The sequence below is a fragment of the Capra hircus genome, chromosome 1 (assembly GCF_001704415.2).
Source record: "Capra hircus breed San Clemente chromosome 1, ASM170441v1, whole genome shotgun sequence".
Classification (NCBI taxonomy): domain Eukaryota; kingdom Metazoa; phylum Chordata; class Mammalia; order Artiodactyla; family Bovidae; genus Capra; species Capra hircus.
In genome coordinates this window covers 107,782,594-107,803,061 of record NC_030808.1, presented here as the reverse complement: position 1 = coordinate 107,803,061, position 20,468 = coordinate 107,782,594, and the positions used below count along the sequence as shown (strand labels likewise).

The following is a 20,468-nucleotide window of genomic DNA, read 5'->3' as shown; positions in this document are numbered from 1 at the left end:
GAGGTGATGTTGTAGTATTTGATGATAAAATATATACTATAATGCTTTATTACCCTTTTGCTTCTGCTTTAAAAAAATATCTTTATCATTGTTTTATTTCAACTCATGTGTGGACTGACTCTTTTTAAGTTTTTGAGCACTTGATCTTCCATTTGAGTTTTCATGACTTGTTGATGTTCTAAGAGGATTAAGTGGGATAGGGAGGTGAGATGATCAGGGAAAGGAGTTGGAGGGACAGATGGGGCAGGTCACACAGAACCTCGTATGAGGTCCTTCTAGGCCCAGTGGCTTAAGCTCTTCCTATAGGTGAAGGGAGGCAAGAAAGGTTTCAAACAGGGGACTGACCCAAGGATGAGGTTAGCATTTAGGTTGTTCCATCTGGCAGCTGATAAATCCTCAACCAGGGACAGTGGAAACAGAGAAGGTGTGCTCCAGACACAGTTAGCAATTCTGTTTGGCAGAATAGGGTGACTAATGGGCAATGGGTTTAGAGTGGGCCAGGGGAAGGTGTCGGGAAGGCAATGGCATCCCACTCCAGCACTCTTGCCTGGAAACTCCCATGGATGGAGGAGCCTGGTAGGCTGCAGTCCATGGGGTCACTAAGAGTCGGACTCGACTGAGCGACTTCACTTTCACTTTTCACTTTCATGCATTGGAGAAGGAAATGGCAACCCACTCCAGTGTTCTTGCCTGGAGAGTCCCAGGGATGGCGGAGCCCAGTGGGCTGCCGTCTGTAGGATCGCACAGAGTCGCACATGACTGAAGCGACTTAGCGGCGGCAGCAGCAGCAGCAGGGGAAGGTGTCGAGGTATAGACCCGTGTTTGAAGGGGCTACAGAAGTATACTGATAAAAACCATGAAAATAACAAACATGCTGAGCACCCACTCTGTGCCTAGTGCAAGGCTGAATGACTTACATGAATTTTGAATCATCACGCCTCACAGCAATCCTTGGAATTTGGTACAATTAGTGTCCTCATTTTGAAGGTGATGAAACTGAGGGGACACCCAGGCCAAGAGCTCACAACTAGAACTGAGAGAGATGGCACCGCAGGAATGACAAGAGAGATGTCATTGCTGTCCTTAGGAACACAGGTACTTAAGGAATTTCTTTATGAGTGGCCAGCACTTTATTGTACACAAAACACTTTAAAATATGTCATTTTAGTTGCTCATCACAAAACACTTTGTACTAGAGGTTGCCATCATTTTACAAATGACGGAAGTGAAGTGAGAGGTGTGAGTCAGCTGTCTAAGTTCACACAGTGGGTAGATGACATGTCTGACTCAAGTAAGAAGTCTGAGTACTTTGCAACCTGTATGACTTCTGCTTTACAAGCACCACTGGTGAGAGATTGCTGCTGCTCACACTGTCCATGTCATTCATCAGGAAAGAGTGAAAAGGAAAGAATCTGAAATCAGACTGCTTGGGTTAACATGCCATTTCTCCTGTAAGACCTTGGTCAAGTTACTTAATCTCTCAGAGTCTGTTTTCTTATCCAGGTAATGGGAATAATAATCACATCTTTTGCTATTTTTATGGGGCTGAAGTCATAATTTTCAAAAGATAATTTATGCAAAATGCTTGGCACCTGGTAAAATTCAATAAATGTTAGTGGTAATAACAGTAGTTCAAAGAAATGACATGCAATTAGCTGTGGAAGGAAATATTAAAATATACAAAATGGCATTTGCAATGAACTTGAAAGGATTTCAGAAGGAATCGAAGGAGCGATGCTGGGGTTATGAAATTAACAGTTATTTTTAACCCTGAAGATGATTTTTGTTTAGGCTGGCAGTAGGGTTTATGAGCAGGAGTGTTAAATTATTAGAAATGTACTTTAAAAAAAGCGTTTAGGCAAGCCAGTGCAACCCGTTCCTGGTGAGAGTCAGGAAAGATCCTGAATCCACTGGGAGTGGAGAGAACAGAGGGAGTGGTGAACAGGTCTGAGGTGCTGCAGGCGTGTTAGGAGAGCTCTTCCCAGCAGGCACTTGGGCTGCTTTCCTGCAGTATCACTTGATGAGTACCCAAAAAACCCAAACTCATTTTCTGATTGGACTAAGCCAAAAATCTAATCTGGACAGCATTTGCTGCACTACAGTGAAATGCATTCCAGAACCTTTGCTTCAGGAGTCACATGTTGTTCTGATTACCTGCACTTTCTTTTGACCTTTGGCACAGGAAACCTGGACTTGGTGTGGGCAGATTCACTCATCCACCTCTGCTGTTCTGTCTGCATTCTCAGAGGGGTTTATTTGCTGGCTTGTGTGCTTATGTGTATTAGAATTTTCTGCTTGAATCATGGTATCTAGATTTTTTTCCCCTCAAAATGCATAAATATATGATGCAAAACTATCTATGCTTACTCCTTGGAAGGAAAGTTGTGACCAACCTAGATAGCATATTCAAAAGCAGAGACATTATTTTGCCAACAAAGGTCTATTTAGTCAAGGCTATGGTTTTTCCAGTGGTCATGTATGGATGTGAGAGTTGGACTGTTAAGAAGTCTGAGCACTGAAGAATTGATGCTTTTGAACCGTGGTATTGGAGAAGACTCTTGAGAGTCCCTTGGATTGCAAGGAGATCCAATCAGTCCATCCTAAAGGAGACCAGTCCTGGGTATTCATTGGAAGGACTGATGCTGAGGCCGAAACTCCAATACTTTGGCCACCTCATACGAAGAGTTGACTCATTGGAAAAGACCCTGATGCTGGGAGGAATTGGTGGCAGGAAGAAAAGGGGACGACAGAGGATGAGATGGCTGGATGGCATCACCGACTCGATGCACCATGACTTTAGGTGAACTCCGGGAGTTGGTGATGAGGGAGGCCTGGCATGCTGCGATTCATGGGGTTGCAAAGAGTCGGACACGACTGAGCAACTGAACTGACTGAGTGATTGTAACTTAGTATTTCAGCCTCAGTTGAGTCTTCATGGTTGTCCTGCTGAAATTAAGCTGAACTAACTTTGAGTAGAGTGAACAGGAATGTGCATGGTCAGTCGTGTCCAACTCTTGCAACCCTATGGGCTGTAGCCCTCTAGGCTCCTCTCTCCATGGGATTTTCCAGGGAAGAATACAAGAGTGTGTTTCCATTTCCTATTCCAGGCGATCTTCCCAAGTTGGAATACAAACCTGCATCTCCTGTGCCTCCTGCATTGCAGGAGCCATCCAGGAAGCCCGGATTGGTTGAGTAGAGTAACCAATTTAAGATCACTACTAATAGTGTTTTAATTCCTCATATCCTAGATTTAGTCGAAGTGGTTAGACTCTTTGTAATGTGCTGGGGCTTCGTTCCTTAACAGTAACTTTAGAATGTCAGTGATTCTAAAAGCTAGCAAAAGTCCTTGAGAACATCATGCACAATCTTAGGAAAAGGACACGGGGGACATTTAAGCCTAGAGGATGCTTTTCCACATGACTTTGGGCTGGCTACCCTGTCTGACAATCCTGGATCCACTGGTGCCGAATAGTGAAAGTGGATGGAGTTGTAGATGCTTGTTCAGATTAGGGCATAGGGTTGACTTTGATGATCTGGTTATAGGTGTACCCTCCCATCCATCACTCCAGGAGAATCTTAGGAGCTGATATCATATCAGATTCAAGGTGACCAATGATTGAAACAGTTATAACTGGATTTTTACTTAAGATGTTTCTCTTTGGCATCTGTTCAAATGAGCTCAGGTGTTTGGCATGCTCAGCATTGGCAGTCGAAGGCTTTTATGTCCTAATGCCTATGATGAGAGCCTGATTGGTCAAACTAGATTAAAGAATGAGCTATCACAATGATGCCTAGCATCATACTGTATGTTCTTAAGTCTGTAGGTTTCACTATGTATGAGGTGATGAATAATCATGCTACTGAGACCTTGCATAGTGAAACCAGGATCACCTCACTAAGTGATTGTCACCATAAAACCACAGTCCCCGATGCGTCTCACTGGACATTCAGAATGTTCTTAAAGTGCTAGAAACAGGCAAGTCAAATCTCTTTCAAAGTCTGCTACCTCATATATGCTTCATGTGCCTATAGCTTACCTGAATGAATCTTTTAAATGAGCTGTTGATGTCCTATTAGCCATTTTTTCCCTCCCAAAGAAATTCACATTCAGCTGCAAGGTAACTTCCCCGTGTAAAATTTACAGGTCTGTCAGCCATAAAAAACATTAATGCATAATACATAAACAAAATGTATGTGCTTTTTGCAAAAAAAAAAAAAAAAAAAAAAAAAAGGCCAAAGAAAAAAAGAAAGGAGTTTAGCCTCTGCTTTCCAAGGGAGAAAACATGAATCTTGCATTTTTATTTTTGATGCCTTTTTGCCTTTAAATATATGAGATGACTGTTAATGCTCATATTCACAGCAGGGGTAGGAGGGAAGTGCAGTAAATTGTAAAGCACATTTACATTATAACAAGACCCATGGAAGCATTGTAATTCACACAGTTATTTCAACAGAGGTTTGGACTCCCTCCAATTTAATTTTCTGAAGTTGGGCTGTGCAGCTGGGTCATTCCTGGTCTAATCTGGGAAATGTATCTCTTAAGGCTGTGGATCAGAATGCCAGCCTCCCAGCTGTCACCAAGGAGCATCATTTACAGCCACTGAGGTCCGAGGGCAGAGCATCAGACTCACTTTATGTGGACACAGCAGCCTAGCTACTAGCTTCATAAATCCTGTGGCAAAGAGTAATAATCAATATTTCATGTTTAATGATGCAGAGCTAAAATTAGTATAGATTTTATGTCTTCTACTTTTCCAAATTATGCAAACATTAGTAACCCCTTTTTTAGTGCCCTTATTACACTTCCATTAAAAAAAGGGCAATGGGCGGGTGGTGGAGGGGATTGAGGAAGCCTGGTGGTGTTTAATTGAATGATTGAATAGTCAAAAGTAATTTTGGCATTTAACTTTTGTTAAATAGCTACCCTTAGGTTAATCTGAAATTATTCCCAACTCAAAAATGATGAATGAAAGTGGTATTGGTTTTGTCACCCATAGCTACACAATGAAGTAAATTGTAGATTGTTGCTATGGGTTTTAAGTTACCTTAAATGCTCTGGGATATGCTGAGAATAAAATGGCAAGGGCATAATTCAGAAAAGTTAAAAGGTTGCCACTTAGACACAAGTGCACTTTAGAGAGAAAGCAATTTTGAGTGAATTTCTGATTTTAAACTTGTCCAAAGAATATCCCCTGCTTGTTTAGACAGTGAAAGTGGCAGAGACAGGAAAAAACAAGTAGAGTGTTTATTATTGGTCAGGTTAAGGGGCTGACCAAGTGGCCACAGAGATGCATTTGTCTAACCTCTTTGCTGTATTTTCCTGATTGTGACAGGAGAAGACCTACAGGATTAAGGCGGGAGGGGGAAGCCAGATACAAAAGAACAAAATCCAGAATCCATCATCCAGTCTAGCATTTCACACCAAAGCAACTTCAGAAGGACTCTGATGACAGAGGGAAGCATGGGCTTTGTTTGGCAAGTAGTCAGTCAACTATTCCCCCTTAGGGCAGCCTACATCTCACAGCCCCTTATAACACAGATTTCATTTGGAGAAATGATATTAAGGAATATGGAATGCTCTATGTCCAGGTTGTACTTGAATAGCTCAACTTGCACTTTGTTGAGGGGCTTAGCCCAAATGTCAAAAAGACAGAAATTAAATTGAGCATGGCAGAAATTGTCCCCTGGCAGAAATTGTCCCCTGATCTGGTGAGTCAAACTGAGTCATAAAATTGAGCTGGGCCCTTGAGTTAGGACAACTTCTCTAATAGAGATCAGCCATCAAACAGACATGTTCTTATGTTAATGAATGTGATTAATTAATGTTAATTTAATTTGTTGGATTATATTAATGGGAAAAGAATTGCATGGATAGGACAAACAAAAGCAGTCTTAGTATCCTTGAGACATGTGAGCCAGAGTCCAGGGGGACAGCAGATGACTCACTTAGAAGGATGATTTGAAGAGCTGAATTGAGTGACTATAGATTTGGGCAGGATGTAGGGAGAACCACAGAGAATGGTGAAGCATCTGGGGCTATCAGCAGCTGGAAGGGCCAGAAGAAGGAAGGAGAAGGAGGGAAGAGAGGGAAAGAAATGTTTTGGAGGGACAAGAAAATGGAGCAGTTATGGGAGTGTGACAAGAATGACCGTGTGAGAGAGGCCACGCCCCCACAGGCGCTATGGCCTGCAGTGACTCGAGCCTGTATGGAGGCAGAAAAAGAAGGGAGCACAGAGGAGAAATACTCCAGCTTCTCTCTTCTGTTCCCTTCTGATCTGCTGCCAGTGCCTCCCACTGCTCAAAGCCTATTCAAAGCCGCAGAACCAAGGGACCTGCATGATAAAGTCTAATTTTGAGTCTCCCAGAGCATAGAAGAGAATGGAGATGATGAGTAAGTGTGTAAATGGGAAGATGCTGGTCAAGGTCCCATGTGCAGTTATGCAAGACAAGCAGACTCTGAAGATCTAATGCACAGCAGCGTACTGTACTTAACAATACTCCAGTGTAAATCTGAAATGTGCTAATAAGGCAGATCTTAGGTATGCTCACCACCACCAAAAAAAAAAAAAAGAAAAGAAAAAAGAAAGAAATTGGCAGGGATAGGAGGTGATAGATATGTTAATTAGCTTCATTGTGATCATTATTGTACAATGTATAGATATATCAAGTATGTACCTTAAATATATACAATTTGTAACTCTCAGGTATGCCCAAGTAAAGCTGGAAAAGGTATGATGTTAAATAAAAAAGAAAGCTAAAGAATGATTAAAAAACAAACAAACAAAAGAGGTGGAGAGGCAGGGAAAAATCACCAGAGGACATGGAACATCTTGAGATTTGGAGGGAACGTTAAGCCACTAAGGTTTCTTTTCATCTCATTTAGCTCAATTCATTTATTCAGCATATATTCAGTAGGCACAACCTAAATGCATCATTTGGGGAGTAGGAACCTCAAGGTGAATAAATCACCACCCCTGATTTTGAAAAGCCCAGTGGTGGGGTGGGTCAGGTAACGAGGTAAGGCTAAACCAGGGATCACCATCACCACAGGATGCTGAGGAGGCAGGGTGAGGTACCGGATCCTCTTGTTGAGTTAGGGAATGCTCTATGGAGGAGGGGAAAGTGGGGGGGGGGTGCTTTCTGAAGGAAGAATGAGAGTGGGCCAATAGAAGAGTTGGGGCCCCAGTGTCCCCCAGTGTAAGAGAGCATGTGAGTTCAGGATTGGGTGAAGTTTCACAGGACCAGACTTGGTGAGGGAGGGCATGAGGCAGGGCCCTCCCTGGTAAGACAAACAAGCTCTGGCTGAGATCCTGGAATCCATCTGAAAGCACCTGGGAGCCATGCTGGTTTCTAATATGAAATAGCATGCTTGGATGTGAGACTGAGGCAACAAAGACTAGTAAGAGAAACCAGGGTTGGGAAAGACCAACATGTATATGTTTTTAATGGTAAATCGATGGAAAACTATCAGAGTGAAACTCCAAACAAAGATCCATGGAATAAGCCAGTTTCTTTGTCCATTTCCCAGAAAACAAGGATACGGTATGGAACTTGCAGGCCAATTGAGCTGAAGTGTTTTTGTATAGTTAGCTTAAATGACCAAATGATGAAATCAATCCTCCAAATTGTCAGCAGAGCAGCTGTTCAGAAAGCTCTTGTTAGTCGTTGACCTTATGTTTAATATGATTTCCTAGAACGTGGACAGTCAGATTGAATAAAGTGCTGCACCAAAGCCTTCCTTCTCCCTCCCCAAAACTCCCTGCAATGAAAAAACCAAAGGAAAGAGAGTGGCTGGCCCCAAGTGCAGAAACCTGTTCCTTCCTGCCCCACAGATGCCCAGGGAAAAAGAAAAGAAACCCACAGGCACATGCAGGAGAAGAATGTGCCAGGACCACCACAACACAGTCTCTTTCCTAATACTGAAACAGGTGGGAAACGAGGAAAAGTTCAGGGCCTAAAAATCCACCTCTGGTTTTCAAGAACTAAGGATCCTTATCCAGCCTATTTCCTCTCTGTATAACAGTGGCTTTAAGCCTGACCTTTTCTATGACCTGGATTTATTGCTCTGGTCGCGGGAGGTGGGGTGGGATATGCTGAAGGATTAGTTGGGAGGAGTGGAGGGTTGGGAGAAAATAAAGAATAGAGGGGGCTTCCCAGGTAGTGCTAGGGATAAAGAATCTGCCTGCCAGCGCAGGAGATGCAGGAGCCATGGTTTCGATCCCTGAGTCAGGAAGATCCCCCAGAGTAGGAAATGGCAACCCACTCCATTATTTTTGCCTGGACTATTTTATGGACAGAGGAGTCTGTCTGGCTACATTCCATGGGGTCACAATGAGTCGGATAAAACTGAGTGACTGATAGAGAGTAGAGGTGGAGACTTACTCTTAGGAACCAGAGTCTAGAAACCAGAGTCTGTAGGGTTGAAGGGTAAGTTTTACCTTGAAAATAAAATGTATAAGAGTGAAAAGGATGCTGTGTCTCTCTTTGTCTACCCTTTAGTCATCTCTATCTTCATAGCCATTCACCATATATAGCTGCCTATGTATCAATATGATGCTGAGGGAATTAAGATACAAAAGAATAGACAAATATATGTGAAATTCTAGTACAGGCAAAATTAACCTATGGTGAGCACCTATGCCCTAATAAAAATTAATTAAAAAATTAATTTATGGTGATAAAAATCAGAACAGGAGTGCCTTTGGGAGAGGGGAATTGATTGAACAGGGACACAAAGAAACCTTCAGGAGTGAAGTAAATGTTCTGTATTTCATTTGGGGTGGTAATTCTACCAACGTATGCATTTGTCAAAACTCGTTGTGCTGTACACTTATGATGTGTGCTTTTCGCTCACTTATAAAAGCAAACCCAAATGCTCAATGGTCGTGCTGGTTGATATAAGGAGAAGTGAATGAAGAGGGATAACTTGGGAAGCAGGGAGATAGGAGATTCTCACAGTTGCCTTAGACCAGACTGAGGAGTAGTGGTCAATTTCTGGATATATTTTGAACTTGGGACCCACGTAATTAGCTGATTGATTGACCGTGGATTGAGAGAGGAAGGAAGGAGTAGAGGCTGACTTCTAGGTTTCAGGAGTCATATCGCTGCATGTCTAGGTGAATATTAATGTCATTTGTTAAAATGAGGAAGAAGTGGTGAAGCAGGAGGTTTGGGTGGGAGGGTCTAGACAGTGAAAGCAAGACTTGGTTTGAACTTGAGATGCCTGTCAGCCAGGCACACAGAACTCCCAGGAAGGCAGGTGGATGTGTCAGATGGCATTTAGAGGAGAGGTCAGGTGCAAGCACAGATTTAAAGCTGAGGACTGGATAAGACCTGAGGAGAGAAGATAGATGAGAAGGACCAGAGCCCTTGGACAGGCTGCTTGTGTGTTTCCAGAAGAGTGAGGTTTTATAGGATGAAGAGGATCTGGGAACAGCAGGGAGGAGCAGAAATGGCCCTATCCCTCCTCCAGAGTGTATTGTATATAGCACATGGGGAGGAGATGGCCACCTCTACAGAGGACTGCAGAGGAGACAGGGTGCTCAGGATCAGCCAGGTTTAGATAATTAAGGGAATGTTCAAAGAAACTGAGGAGATAGAGGATTTTAATGATGATGGACTGTGAGTTGCAAAGGGTTCAGTGGAAAGACTGGAGGGACTGGGGAGAGTTAGGTGACTGGGTCAAATGTGGGGTTGTACAGTAGGGTAAGAAGTTAAAGAAAATGGTTAATTCACCACATTAACAAACTGAAAAATAAAAGCCATATGATTATCTCAATAGATGCAGAGAAGGTCTTTGGCAAAATTCAACATCCATTTATGATAGAAACTCTCCAGAAAGCATGAATAGAAGGAACATACCTCAACATAATAACAGCTATATATGACAAACCCACAGCAAACATTATCCTCAATGGTGAAAAATTGAAAGCATTTCCCCTAAAGTCAGGAATAAGACAAGGGTGCCCACTTTCACCGCTACTATTCAACATAGTTCTGGAAGTTTTGGCCACAGCAATCAGAGCAGAAAAAGAAATAAAAGGAATCCAAACTGGAAAAGAAGAAGTAAAACTCTCACTGTTTGCAGATGACATGATCCTCTACATAGAAAACCCTAAAGACTCCACCAGAAAATTACTAGAGCTAATCAATGAATATAGTAAAGTTGCAGGATATAAAATCAACACACAGAAATCCCTTGCATTCCTATACACTAATAAGGAGAAAGTAGAAAAAGAAATTAAGGAAACAATTCCATCCACCATTGCAACAAAAAGAATAAAATACTTAGGAATTTATCTACCTAAAGAAACTTAAGACCTATACATAGAAAACTGTAAAACACTGGTGGAAGAAATCAAAGAGGACACTAATAGATGGAGAAATATACCGTGTTCATGGATTGGAAGAATCAATATAGTGAAAATGAGTATACTACCCAAAGCAATCTACAGATTCAATGCAATCCCTATCGAGCTACCAGCGGTATTTTTCACAGAACTAGAACAAATAATTTCAAGATCTGTATGGAAATACAAAAAACCTCGAATAGCCAAAGCAATCTTGAGAAAGAAGAATGGAACTGGAGGAATCAACTTGCCTGACTCCAGGCTCTACTACAAAGCCACAGTCATCAAGACAGTATGGTACTGGCACAAAGATAGAAATATAGATCAATGGAACAAAATAGAAAGCCCAGAGATAAATCCACACACATATGGACACCTTATCTTTGACAAAGGAGGTAAGAATATACAATGGAGTAAAGACAATCTCTTTAACAAGTGATGCTGGGAAAACTGGTCAACCACTTGTAAAAGAATGAAACTAGATCACTTTCTAACACCGCACACAAAAATAAACTCAAAATGGATTAAAGATCTAAGTGTAGGACCAGAAACTATAAAACTCCTAGAGAAGAACATAGGCAAAACACTCTCTGACATGAATCACAGCAGGATCCTCTATGATCCACCTCCCAGAATTCTGGAAATAAAAGCAAAATAAACAAATGGGATCTAATTAAAATTAAAAGCTTCTGCACAACAAAGGAAAATATAAGCAAGGTGAAAAGACAGCCTTCTGAATGGGAGAAAATAATAGCAAATGAAGCAACTGACAAACAACTAATCTCAAAAATATACAAGCAACTTATGCAGCTCAATTCCAGAAAAATAAATGACCCAATCAAAAAATGGGCCAAAGAACTAAATAGACATTTCTCCAAAGAAGACATACGGATGGCTAACAAACACATGAAAAGATGCTCAATATCACTCATTATTAGAGAAATGCAAATCAAAACCACAATTAGCTACCACTTCACACCAGTCAGAATGGCTGCAATCCAAAAGTCCACAAGCAATAAATGCTGGAGAGGGTGTGGAGAAAAGGGAACCCTCTTACACTGTTGGTGGGAATGCAAACTAGTACAGCCACTATGGAGAACAGTGTGGAGATTCCTTAAAAAGTTGCAAATAGAACTGCCTTATGACCCAGCAATCCCACTGCTGGGCATACACACTGAGGAAACCAGAATAGAAAGAGACACATGTCTCCAATGTTCATTGCAGCACTGTTTATAATAGCCAGGACTTGGAAACAATCTAGATGTCCATCAGCAGATGAATGGATAAGAAAGTGGTGGTACATATACACAATGGAGTATTACTCAGCTATTAAAAAGAATACATTTGAATCAGTTCTAATGAGATGGATGAAACTGGAGCCGATTATACAGAATGAAGTAAGCCAGAAAGAAAAACACCAATACAGTATACTGACACATATATATGAAATTTAGAAAGATGGTAATGATGACCCTGTATTTGAGACAGCAAAAGAGACACAGATGTGTAGAGCAGACTTTTGGACTCTGAGGGAGAGGGAGAGGGTGAGATGATCTGGGAGAATGGCATTGAAACATGTATACTATCATGTAGGAAATGAATTGCCAATTTATGTCCAATGCAGGATACAGGATGCTTGGGGCTGGTGCACGGGGATGACCCAGAGAGATGTTATGGGGAGCGAGGTGGGAGGGGGGTTCATATTTGGGAATGCATGTACATCCGTGGTGGATCCATGTCAATGTATGGCAAAACCAATACAGCATTGTAGAGTAAAATGAAGTAAAAAGAAAAAAAAAATAAAGCTAGAGAAACAACAACAAAAAATAAATAAATAAAAAGAAAGAAAGAAAATGGGTAACTGAGGAGACTCAGATGGCTGATGGGTTGGAAACATGTTGGGACTAGTCTTGATGGTCTTTCAGAGGTGAATGAGTAGTTAGTGCATATTGGGGCTTCCTCTTGGCATTTCAGCCATTTGTGGTGATGAGACAAGCAGGTTGATCTCAAGGAACTGTGGTCTTCCCAGGTCCAGACTTCTGTGCTGCCTATGTGCTAAGTCTCGTCAGTCATGTCTGGCTCTTTGTGATCCTATGAACTGTAGCTCTCTGTGGGCCTTCCTTAAATCCTGCTGTGACTGAAAACAAGTCTGGAGACAGACAGTCTCACCAGGAACCTGGGCTGACTTCTGTCTCATCCCTGAAGCAATCGCTGTGGCTGAGGGAATGGGATTACTGAGACTGGATGCCTGAAATTCAGGGAAGGAGTGTGTGTATGTGTTTGCTTGTGTGTGTGTGTGTGTGTGTCTGAGCACTGGGGCTGAGGTAACCAAGAGTTACCAAGAGACAAGAGATGGTGTTTGCTAAATGGTCAAACCCATTCCACCTTCCTTAGAGTCCCTCGCCCAGCAACCAGCAAACACAATACTGTTGATAAGAGTAAATTTGGGAGGTGTGTGGGTGGATCTGCATAAACATATTGCCACTCTGGAAAAATAACAGGAGGCATTATCTTTAGCTGTTAAAAAAATATCATACAATGTAAGTGGAAGAACTGCATTTTAATCTGATCAAGGATAAAATTGTATGTGAAACTCTCATCCATTGCAAAGTCCAGAACTCATAACAGTGATTATATCAATTTTGGTAGCAATGTTCCTGAAATATTACCCATAAGTACATGGAGTCAACTTGTAAGACATTTTTTTTTTCTTTTTTACAGGAAGAATTGAAAAGATTGCAGAACCCCTTGAAACAAGTTAATGATGGAAAGTATTTACTTGAAAAGTAAGTAAAAATACTAAAGTTGAAATGCTGGCATTAAAAAAAAAACTATTCACAAGGCAAAAATTAGGATATTATTTGATCAGGACCCAGAAACGTGGCTCATTTGAGACATAGTCAAACAGACTTATGGCTACTTGAGCTACAGTGCACAGACTGTACTGATTAACAGAGTGACATGATTCCTGGAGGGCTTGAAACTTAACCCTACTCTATCTTTGGCTTTTAATCAGGGATATGTAGAGAAGGAAGTCATAAAATTTGTAAAAACACAAGGGTAACACTGAGACTGATAGAATGACCATTCAAAATAATACTGCAGAGTGGCACAAAACTGAGCTGGAATTAAAAGCAGAATGAAAGAGAAGAAATTGAACAGAGATTAAAAGTACAGTCTTTTATTTAGATTTTAAAGAAAATTGTACAATTAGAGCTTGTAAAAGACATATTCTGACTTCTGTGTCAGTGAATGCTTAGAGGTTTTATCTAACGTTAAAGACCATGATTTTATATGGCTTCCAAAAATATCACCATAATAGTCTGAGTAGTAGGTATATACTATCAAGATAAAAGAAGAAAAAAATGAGCTATCATTAATTGAGCATTTACAGTGTACTTGGTACGAGTGGATGCTTATGGATGTTTCCTCAGCAAACTCTGAAGTGACCTTTCGATATTATTATTTCCATTTTACCCATAAGAAAAGAGACCCAGGGGACTTTCAGCACTTGTCTAAGGACACTCGGCAGAGGGTGGTGAGGATGAGAATGAAAGTCGGGTTCAGTGCCTCCAGAGCCCATGCTGGTAACCAGTAAGTCCCATGTCATTGTTGTTATTCAGTCACTAAATCCTGTCTGACTCTGCAACCTCATGGACTCATGGACTATAGCACACCAGGCTCCTCTGTCCTCCACTATATCCTGGATTTTGCTCAAATTCATGTCCGTTGGGTCAGTGATGCTATTGATACCTAACTGTCTCATCCTCTGCTGCTCCGTTCTCCTTTTGTCTTCAAAGGGAGTCCCATGGCCAGGTCCATGTGGGGGTCACCACATTTTTCTCTGGGTACCACATTTAAAAAACATAGGGCATCAAAGGGTTAAAACTGTGAGGGTTCTGGGACCACGTAAAACTACTGCAAAGAGTTGAGGATGTGTAGCTTGGAGAAAAGAGATCTTGGAGGGGACATATGCTGCTGCTAAGTCGCTTCAGTCGTGTCTGACTCTGTGCGACCCCAGAGAAGGCAGCCCACTAGGCTCCCCCGTCCCTGGGATTCTCCAGGCAAGAACACTGGAGTGGGTTGCCATTTCCTTCTCCAGTGCATGAAAGTGAGAAGTGAAAGTGAAGTCGCTCAGTCGTGTCCAACTCTTAGTGACCCCATAGACTGCAGCCTACCAGGCTCCTCTGTCTATGGAATTTGCCAGGCATGAGTACTGGAGTGGATTGCCATTGCCTTCTCCGAGGGGACATATACCTATACTTAAACATTTGAAGAAATTTTCCTATAAAAGAGGGACTACATTGTTTTTCTTGTTTTAGAAAGCAGAACAAGGATTAATGAGCAGGATATATGGAGCAATAGGTGGTGACACAGAAAAAAGAATGAATTTAGTAAAAATTCAACCTGCTCAACAGAGAGCACTTTTTTTGTTAAGCAGTGAGGTAATAGACACTGGAAGTGCCTAAGAAGAGTGCACATGGCCATCTGAGATGCTGTTGAAAACATTTCTGCACATTGGAAAACCTTGATTTGATTCCTCTTTCTGCTTTTTCCTGGCTTTATGAGTCTGCACAAATTACTTAATCATCCTGAGCCCATTTCCCCATCTTTGAAAATGAAGCTAAGAATGCTGGCTTGACAGTCTTATTGAGCACATGAAATGTGGCACCCATGATAGCATGGTGCCTTCAGTATCAGCTCCTTCCTCAGCCATATGGGGGCTGTTTGAATTAGCCAGCCTCTCAGGTCCATAGCCATCCCACGGCAGTTCTAAGAATTCTCCATGGTACCACTTGAAGAACAGTTCATTTGATCAAATAAAGATGCTGACTTATCTATGGATTTGATTTATCTTTGTTATGCAGGTTCTCAATAATTTGGGTAAATAAGAATAAAATAGTTTGATTTTCCTCTTCTCCCTCATCACCATCATCACTACTTATTTGTAAACAATAATAACTGAAGATTTTTTTGGCTGAAACTAGAAAGAAGATTTTTCTTCTATGGAGATTAATTAGTATCATCATGACATTAAATCAGTGGTTCTTCATCCTGGCTACACTTCGAATCACCAGGGAATTTAATAGAAATACCAGCCCAGACAAGTCAAATATGAATCCCTGGGGCTGAGGTCCAAGAATCAGTATTTTTTGAAAGCTTCCTTGGTGTGATACTAATGAGGATCTGGGGTTGAGAACCAGTGGTCTACATATATTTTAGAATTTTTTTTTTTTTTAGTTATTCAATAATCTCATTTAGCTTAATTCTCTGAGGACACACTTTCTCTGTGACGTTCAGCTCAGCTCGTTTACTTTTTAAATCTGACTATACTATTTTGTCATTATTGATTTTAATGTGGGAAGTGAACTCTAGCAGTTTTTTTCTGCTAATTGACCACAACTCTGTATCAAACCCCTGGCTAACACCAGCATGTATCTTTCCCAGCATATCTCTCAGGAAGATATGCGAAGACTAGTGGTCAATATGTGGACTTCTGCCTCCTTGCCCTCCCTCTGTTTTTCTCTCGAATTATCTAGAAATCCAAGAAAGCTACAAGCTTCTGAAAATGGCCAATCTGTTTTGTACGCTTGTATTCCCCAGTCATGATTGAGGAATTCGAGGGATGAGATTCAGAGTCTTCTCTCAAAACACATAGGCCTGTGGGGCAAGCTTCTCTTTCATGCTTGTCCTAACCACTCTGTCCATTTGCCTGGAATTCTGGTCCATTTCAGGGCCACACTGTGTCCTTGAAAGCTGTCAAATTTGATTGAGAAATTGGGGTACTTTGAGCGAGCAGATTAGGCATTTCATTATGGCTGTAGCTGACTTGGGTGCTGATGTAAATCATCTCAGCTACTTGAAATGACCATAAGTTAAGCGATAGTGGTGTCATGGCAGTTGATCTGTTATTCCCCCTTGGAACATTACATTTATTCTGAATGCTCAACAGGATTTTGTGGTAGACAGTTGGTAGGAAGGGAGGGGAGGCTGCAACTCTATTCTGCTGCTGCTGCTGCTAAGTCACTTCAGTCATGTCTGACTCTGTGTGACCCCATAGACGGCAGCCTACCAGGCTCCCCTGTCCCTGGGATTCTCCAGGCAAGAACGCTGGAGTAGGTTGCCATTTCCTTCTCCAAGGCAACTCTATTCTACTTGAGACGATATGCAGGAGCTTTGGGTGCATTTTTCTCTCTGTCTGTCTGTCTGTCTTTCTCTCAGTGAAGTTTGGCATATTCCCTTAAACAGAGAAGAGCAACTACTAAGGCCATTAATCAGGAAGAAGGCTGCTTGTGACTCTGTTGTTTTTGAAAATCATTTATTAACTTAAGACCTTAGTTTGAGTGCTATTTTTTGTAAATATTGAACCAGGCTGGGTGTGAGAGTAGGAAATTCATGATTGCAAGTCACACAGTCTTCTGACATACTAATATAATCATTTTATTGTGCTGTGCTTAGTCACTCAGTCATGTCTGACTCTTTGTGACTCCATCCATAGACTGTAGCTGCCAGGCTTCTCTGTCCATGAGATTCTCCAGGCAAGAATACTGGAGTGGATTGCCATGCCCTCCTCCAGGGGATCTTCCCAACCCAAAGATCGAACCCAGGTCTTCCACACTGCAGGTGGATTCTTTACTGTCTGAGCCAGCAGTAAAGTCCAAGAATACTGGAGCAGCTAGCATATCTCATCTCCAGGGGAACTTCCTGACCCAAAAATTGAACCAGGGTATTCTGCATTGCAGGAGGATTCTTTACCAGCTGAGCTACCTGGGAATACCCAATCACTTTATTACCCACTGGCAATTATTGATTGAATGAATTAAAGTTATCTAGTTTAAACCTATTGGTGTTTGTAGTGTATCACTTCCTGAGGATGTATAAATTAACAAACATTAACAAATTTGCTAATATTATAAAAAATGTTCTCATTATGGACTTGAGCCTTGTCTTTGGTTGCTGTGTATAGCAACAGGTCCCACAATACTTCATGTATATCTTTATTGCCCAAATTGTTAATTTCTTATTGTAATAATACAATGTTTTAAAGTATCCTTTTTACAGGGCCGTTGTTCCCACAAGACCATAGAATTATAAAAATAAGGCTTATCATGCCTACCACCACTGGCTTAGGTCTCTGTGGTGCCCTTTAATAACATCTGTCACATTTTTAGTTACTTTTTCAATATATATCTCCTAAACTGTAAGAACAGTAGCCATGTCTAAGCTTTTCATCATTGTGTCCCCACGTTTTGCATCGTTCGTGGCACAGAGGAGACATTTATTATATCTTTAAATGAGCAAATAAAGTTAATAATGGACCCCGAATACCAGTGGCACAGACCAGACAAGGGTGTTTTTTTCCTTTGCCCCTGAGCATCCCACTTGAGCAACCACAGCACTATGTTGGGCTGTTGGCAGCATGCAGTGGCCATATCTAATCTACCATGTTTTCCCCATCACTTGGGTATTCCTTTCTCGAGAGGAGAAAATACATTCGTTATTCTAATGATGTCTCTAGCACAAATTTTTTTCTTATCCTTTTCTCTTCTTTACTGTAACTATAATCCTGGTCTTTATTATCTGGCCAATTTGAATACCCAACTAAATGATTGCCTTCATTCTCCTTGCTCACTCCCACCACAAGCCATTCTAAAACATCCCATTCATCTCATTTTCCTGCTTCAAGTTCTTTGTTTCCCTGTAGCAACATTTTTCAAACTGTAGATCACAATCCGCTGATGATTTGTTAAACTGATTTGTTGGTCACCACTGACCTTTTAAAAAATCTGAAATATAATTTAAAAATATCAGAGTACATTTTATGTAGTTGGAGAATTCATAACTCCTGAAACTTTAATTTCAGTTTTAAACACACAGACACATACCGATACACCCATTACCACATGATTAGATGTCAAATATTTTATGGTAACCACAGTCAGTAGAAGTTTAGTAAAGTCTGATATAAAAATCTTCAAAATGGTACTTTGTAGTGGCGAGACTTGAGTTTTAATGGGATTTCTGTTGACTTGCACATAACCTCTCTGAGCTTCAGATTTCTCACCTCTATGCTATGGAAAATAGTGCTTGACTAATAGAGGCCACTGGGAGAACTAAATGAGATAATACATGCAAAATATCACAACAGTGTTTTGTACACATTGTGTGACCAGTGACTATTAGTTTCCTGCTTATACAAAACTTATTTCCTTTTATATTCCAACTTGTATTGTCCCCTTCCACAATATTTTTTTGTTGTTCAAAAATAGCCTGAACATTTCACTTCTACTCTTTTTTTCCAAAGAACATAGGTCACTTTTTTCCCCCCCCCATAGGTCACTTTTATAATCATTTAACAATGGCACTTCAAATCATTTCAATGAAGGAATACATTCATTTGTTTAGTTTGATGCTCACATTCATGGAAATAAATTGCCATCAGGGGTCCCAATAATGTCAGTAGAGTCACTTTCAATGAATCATTTTGCAGTCCCAATAAAGTCACAGGTGAACAAGATCCTTTAGGTGGTGTAGAAAGATAATGGATCTAACTGGGTCCAACCAATAGCTGCATCCCAGATCCCCTTACCTGAGTGGCCAGGCCAGGTAAATAGCTTCCTGCCCTCCTCTCCCTTTTCTCACACTTTCAGAATGGGACCTCAGTGGGATTTAGTCCTGCCTGGGCCTGCCTAGGTTGTGTTTCTGAAATCAATGACCTAATTTTTTAATTGATACTTAGTTAATTCACATTATATTAATTTCAGGTATACAACATAATGATTTACAATTCTATAGATTATAGCATCCAGTCCCATCACTCCATGGGAAATAGATGGGGAATCAGTGGAAACAGTGTCAGACTTTATTTTTTGGGGCTCCAAAATCACTGCAGATGGTGACTGCAGCCATGAATTTAAAAGACACTTACTCCTTGGAAGAAAAGTTAGGACCAACTAGATAGTATATTCAAAAGCAGAGACATTACTTTGCCGACTAAGGTCTGTCTAGTCAAGGCTACGGTTTTTCTAGTAGTCATGTATGGATGTGAGAATTGGACTGTGAAGAAGGCTGAGCACCGAAGAATTGATGCTTTTAAACTGTGGTGTTGGAGAAGACTCTTGAGAGTCCCTTGGACTGCAAGGAGATCCAACCAGTCCATTCTGAAGGAGATCAGCTGTGGGATTTTTTTGGAAGGAATGATGCTAAAGCTGAAACTCCAGTACTTTGGCCACCTCATGCAAAGAGTTGACTCATTGGAAAAGACTTTGATGCTGGGAGGGATTGGGGGCAGGAGGAGAAGGGGACGACAGAGGATGAGATGGCTGGATGGCATCACTGACTCGATGGACGTGAATCTGAGTGAACTCCGGGAGTTGGTGTTGGACAGGGAGGCCTGGCGCGCTGCGATTCACGGGTTGCAAAGAGTGGGACATGACTGAGCGACTGAACTGAACTGAAAGTCATTATAAAATATTGTCTATATTCCTTGTGCTGTACAATATATTCTTGTAGCTTATTTACTTCATACATATTAAGAGTAGTTTGTACCTTGTAATACTCTGCTTCTGCTTTGTTATATCCACTCATGTGTTTTATGTTTTAGATTCAGCATCTATGTGATAACATACAGTATGTCTTTGTCTGACTTATTCATTAAGCATAATACCCTCCAGGTCCATCCATGTTGCTGCAAAGGACAAAATGTCATTCTTTTTATAGCAGAATGTTATTTCATGGTATGTCTATACCACATCTTCTTTATCCATTCATCTTTTGGTGGATACTTCGGTTGCTTCCCTATCTTGGCTATTGTAAATAATGCTGTCATGAACATTGGGGCATGTGCAGCAGTATCTTTTTAAATTAGTGTTTTTGTTTTCTTTGGATTTTACTCCTTTATTTTAATATCTTCCTCATCAGCTGAGTTCAGTTGCTCAGTCATGTCTATTTGTGACCCCATGGACTGCAGCACGCCAGGGTCCCCTGTTCTTCGCCAATTCCCAGCGCTTGCTCAAACTCATGTCCATTGAGTTGGTGATGCCACCCAACCATCTCATCCTCTGTCATCCCCTTCTCCTCCTGCCTTCAGTCTTTCCCAGCATCAGAGTCTTTTCCAAT

General features: G+C 41.2%; 1 protein-coding gene across 1 annotated transcript in view; it reads left to right on the top strand.

The window, feature by feature from the left end:
* IQCJ (IQ motif containing J) overlaps positions 1-20,468 on the top strand; it is a 209,760-nt gene that overhangs the window by 171,305 nt on the left and 17,987 nt on the right. Inside the window, 1 exon segment of the mRNA XM_018050356.1 lies at positions 13,071-13,135. Within this exon segment, the coding sequence (XP_017905845.1) occupies positions 13,071-13,135 (65 nt within the window).